The following is a 5159-nucleotide window of genomic DNA, read 5'->3' as shown; positions in this document are numbered from 1 at the left end:
TATATATATATAGTAAGGAACTTTAATCAATGTGTCACTGTTTTGTAGAATGACCCCTAAAAACATATATAATCATGTTTTATATGGTTTTATTTTGGTTTAATGCTTTGAAATGTTTTTTCTTTCTGCAGAGTGCGGCATGAACGTTCACCATAAATGTCAGAGGAAAGTAGCAAACCTTTGTGGCGTCAACCAGAAGCTAATGGCAGAAGCCCTGGCTATGATTGAGAGCACTCAACAGGTTGGAAGACTCACATATTATAAAGCACAGATGCTATGCAGAGCGAAATAAGCATGTAACGAATGGCACACTATTTGCTGTGGCCTGGCAAATTTTACTGCATGAAATTTCGATATTACATATTTCTTTAGGCAGTTTTTACAAAGGGTTCAAGTTGGCTTTTGCCAAAATGCGGCTGTACATTTAGTCGGCCCTCCTTGATGCGAGTTGGTTACAAGCTTCATGGGCAGCAGTTTTAATTAAGGGATAGTTCACCAAAAAATAAAATACCGTCATCATGTCGTTCCAAACCTGTATGACCATCTTCTGCTAAATACAGAAGATATTTTTGAAATATGTGGCTAACCAAACCAAGTATCTGGTCCCAGTTCACTTCCATGGTATTTTTTCTAGTCAGTGGGAACTGTTCGGAGAAAGAAGAAAAGAAAAGAAACTCCTGTAGGGTTGGAACAACTTGAGTAAATGACAGAATTTCATTATTTGTTGAATTATTTCTTTAACCAGCCACTCACAGTACAGTACAACAGACTCAAGTCAAGCACAGTTTATTCCAATGGAGTTTGTTGTTAGCATGTTGATAAGCTAACTATGCTAGGCCTGTACGCCAAGCGAAGAGCACCACTAATAAACATACAATAATAAATACCACACGGACCGTTTTAAATACAATAACTTTTGGTCTATATTTTAAAGTAACTGTTGACACTCTTCCGCCATTTTGACTGAACATTTTTGCATTTTGTAAAACATGCTAGAAATGCTCGGGTAGTTGTTCACAACATAGTACGTGTGGACGCGTATGACCCATTATCATGTGGTGCAGGTTATTTAATCTGATCTGATGTGCGTTTCCTTCCATAGCAGGCTCGCAGCTCTCGGGATACTGAGATTGCTGGTCGAGAGGGTCCAGTGGGCGTAAGTCAAGCAGGGGTCACTAGAGAGCCTTCGGGCCGCTTACCAATATCACCCCTCACGCCTGCACCGCCTCTACCACGCAAAGGTAAATATAACATACGAAAATAACAGATTTCATTTGAGTGTCGAACTTGCTACTAACTACAGGTTCGTTTAGTTGCTTAATTACTAGAGTAGCCTAGTTAAATTAACCTTCAGTTAGCAGCAAAAGATGGGACGTCTGTCTGAATAAAGTACGCTGGGAGTTGGCCATTTCTTGAGTTTAAACATTATCAAAATTGTCTCGGTTTACAGAAACATGCCTACTCTAGAAATGAACAGAAATTGGCTTTTAAAAAGGAACTGGGTAGCGATCGAAAGGAAGTAGACACTGAACNAAAAAAACGTCATAAGCAAAATAAAATGACACAGCGCCCAAAAACTGTGGGAGAAAACATTACATTTTAATTAAATGGAATTTTCTGTTACATGTTCTCCGACATTCTGGAATGGACCAATCGAATAAGAATACGCAGGCTACTTTGCTATCATTTGGCCAGAATGATCTTTGAAATATAATTTACAATTTATTATCTACTCCTTGGAGCATTTGAAGCATATGGTGCCTAAAATGTTGCTACGCCAAGAAGCTTACCAGGCGATCGATTGATTCAGTGTTTTTCAATCCATTCACGTCGAACCGTTCTTGTTTCCTCCATACAGAGAATCAAGGTATTTCATGGGACACTCCGGCTGAGGGCCGCAGGCCAAGTCTGGAACAGCCTGAACCCCTGTATGCCACCCCACGCAAAGAGCACCAAAAGTTCAACCTAGATAATTTTAATCTGCATAAGATGCTGGGCAAGGGCAGCTTTGGAAAGGTAACGGCGTACTCAACTCACAGCAGTTAATTTTATAAACGAGACATTTCATACCGTGGGTCAAACAGATATATAACCAATCGGCAATTAATAACCTTTAAATCCTACTGTAAAGATGCAAAAACAGGGTATTAAACAGAATCTTGGAAAAACGGTATACTATTGAAAAAACTAATTGGCCAATTTGTATATGCTTTGGGATGNTGCATAAGATGCTGGGCAAGGGCAGCTTTGGAAAGGTAACGGCGTACTCAACTCACAGCAGTTCATTTTATAAACGAGACATCATTTCATACCGTGGGTCAAACAGATATAAATAACCAATCGGCAATTAATAACCTTTAAATCCTACTGTAAAGATGCAAAAACAGGGAATTAAACAGAATCTTGGAAAAACGGTATACTATTGAAAAAACTAATTGGCCAATTTGTATATGCTTTGGGATGTTTTTAATATTTTGAGCAACTAGCTTTGGTAACATTCTGGATGCATGCTCGTGTAGTTCCCTAAATCTTTTTAGGGNTTTTTAATATTTTGAGCAACTAGCTTTGGTAACATTCTGGATGCATGCTCGTGTAGTTCCCTATAAATCTTTTTCCGTGCGTATTTGTTGTAGGTGTTCCTGGCTGAGCTGAAAGGCACGGGGCAGTTCTTTGCAGTGAAGGCCCTGAAGAAAGATGTAGTACTAATGGATGATGATGTTGAATGCACTATGGTGGAGAGGAGAGTGCTGTCTCTGGCCTGGGAACACCCCTTCCTCACGCATCTCTACTGCACCTTCCAGACCAAGGTAATACACAGTATAACCTACAGACCTATAAACATTATCATCAATTACCTTCGGTTATCTTCTGAACATGAATTAAGATATTTTTGATGAAATCTGGGAGCTCTCCGATCCTCCACAGAGAGCAAGGAAACTCCCGATCAATGTACAGGATCATAGCAAAGACTATAACCATAATTTCAAAAGACAACAAAAAATTTCATCTAGGTCACAAATTGTTTGTCTATGCAGGCTCAGAAAGCTATGAAGTTTAATCAAAAATATTCATTAAAATATTTTATTTTTAGCTGAAGCATCCCTTTAGGGTAACTCTTCGAATCACAACTTAAGATACATTTGATGAAAACCAGGAGGCTTGTTGCTGTCCCATTGACTGCCAAACAATCAGTGGTTCAATCTGAACTTTATGAAGCTACGGGAATACTTTTTGTACACAGAGAAAATAAAAATAACGACATTATTCGACAATTCAATCTCATTTGCGTCAGAGTTTAGCCAATTTGGAGAATATCCACTGGACTCAAATAGAGTATGCCGTGTCACCCACAAAACAAAGATATGTGGCTTTCATTCAAAACAAAGCGTAAATATATGCAGAAAACATATCCAAGTGGCAATTTAATATCTATTGTGTTCTTAAAACTGAACTAAGCTTTTACGGGTTTAGAACTACATGGGGGGAATTTTCATTTTGGGGTGAAGGAACCCTTTAAGATTCTATATTTTATTTAGAATGAATTAAAATACAGTATAGTTGAAGAAAAAAAAATTGTATTATATAAATGTTTATATACACACACACACACACATTTATAAACTTTAAGCAATGGCTCCAAAATACTACAATATTAGATTTTAGACGCTACGATACGGTCCGCCCACCCCATGACACACACTGAGTCACTCTCTCATACTGAAGTAATGCAGTTTTGTTTGACCGTTCTGAAATGATCTGTTTTCGTATTGGTCTCTAAAGGAAAATCTTTTCTTCGTGATGGAGTACTTAAATGGGGGCGACTTAATGTTCCACATCCNACATTTTAAAAGCCTGCTCCTCTTTTCTCAGGGTTTCTCTCTCTTACACCTCTTCCGTTCCCTCTGTCGATAGGTTCTACGCGGCCGAGATCGTTTGTGGGCTGCAGTTTCTACATTCTAAAGGCATCGTGTACAGGTTCGCGCTCATTAATAACGCTATTACCGAACACACGAGCTCAAAGCGTGTTTCCTTAAACGTATATGCTTTTTATGCCTCTACAGAGATCTCAAGCTGGATAACATCTTGCTAGACATCGATGGTCACATCAAGATCGCAGACTTTGGCATGTGCAAAGAGAACATGTTTGGAGAATCTAGAACGTGTACCTTCTGTGGAACACCAGACTACATCGCTCCCGAGGTGACGATCGCTACCGCATTCACTCTAGTTAATATATTGCCTATTATTTTTAAATCGTGTAAAATGATTTCACCAAACGATGAACGCTGTACGCCTCTCAGATTCTGCTTGGGCAGAAGTATGGGACGTCTGTAGACTGGTGGTCATTCGGCGTCCTCCTTTACGAGATGTTGATTGGCCAGTCTCCATTTCACGGCCATGACGAGGAAGAGCTGTTTCAGTCGATTCGCACAGATGACCCCTGCTACCCACGCTGGTTAACTAGAGATGCACGGGACATCCTTGTAAAGGTACGTCAGAGCTAATGTTAACTCGAAAAAAAGCTTTACTTCGATTTGTCGGGACCCGATCCGTTATAACGGGGGTTTTCTGAATGGATCTAGCTATTTGTCCGCGAACCTGAACGAAGGCTGGGCGTGAAAGGAAACATACGACAGCATGCGTTCTTCAGAGACATGGACTGGAGCGCACTAGAGAAACGACAGGTGGAGCCGCCCTTCAGGCCTACTGTGGTAAGTTCATCACTGCCGTGAAAAAATACGTTGGATAATATTTTAAGATGACGCCGCTCTTCATGCGCAAGCTGTTCTAAAATAGAATGCAATCCCAGAATGCGACAGGCTCGGAATAGTTTCTAAAATTCTGATTATTACTGAAAAAAATGATTTTCAGTTTAAAAATACANGGTAAGTTCATCACTGCCGTGAAAAAATACGTTGGATAATATTTTAAGATGACGCCGCTCTTCGTGCGCAAGCTGTTCTAAAATAGAATGCAATCCCAGAATGCGACAGGCTCGGAATAGTTTCTAAAATTCTGATTATTACTGAAAAAAATGATTTTCAGTTTAAAAATACAAAAAAAAATGCACAACTGCACTAATATTTGGTTTATTTCACACGAATGTGAGGATTGCGTGTTCCAAAGATGACGTTTGGGTAGTGACCCAAAACCCAAAA

At 39.6% G+C, this 5159-nt stretch overlaps 1 protein-coding gene across 1 annotated transcript in view; it reads left to right on the top strand.

Annotated features, from left to right (window-relative positions):
* LOC122342646 (protein kinase C delta type-like) overlaps positions 1-5159 on the top strand; it is a 20911-nt gene that overhangs the window by 14167 nt on the left and 1585 nt on the right. Inside the window, exons 8-16 of the mRNA XM_043236616.1 lie at positions 132-241; positions 1103-1241; positions 1859-2016; positions 2634-2807; positions 3781-3854; positions 3913-3975; positions 4062-4200; positions 4302-4490; positions 4584-4712. Coding sequence (XP_043092551.1) covers positions 132-241; positions 1103-1241; positions 1859-2016; positions 2634-2807; positions 3781-3854; positions 3913-3975; positions 4062-4200; positions 4302-4490; positions 4584-4712 — 1175 coding nt within the window. The remainder of the gene's footprint in view (positions 1-131; positions 242-1102; positions 1242-1858; positions 2017-2633; positions 2808-3780; positions 3855-3912; positions 3976-4061; positions 4201-4301; positions 4491-4583; positions 4713-5159) is intronic.

Source organism: Puntigrus tetrazona, chromosome 4 (assembly GCF_018831695.1).
Source record: "Puntigrus tetrazona isolate hp1 chromosome 4, ASM1883169v1, whole genome shotgun sequence".
Taxonomy (NCBI): domain Eukaryota; kingdom Metazoa; phylum Chordata; class Actinopteri; order Cypriniformes; family Cyprinidae; genus Puntigrus; species Puntigrus tetrazona.
The sequence above is the reverse complement of the archived record's forward strand: the minus strand, read 5'-3'. Positions and strand labels throughout refer to the sequence as shown.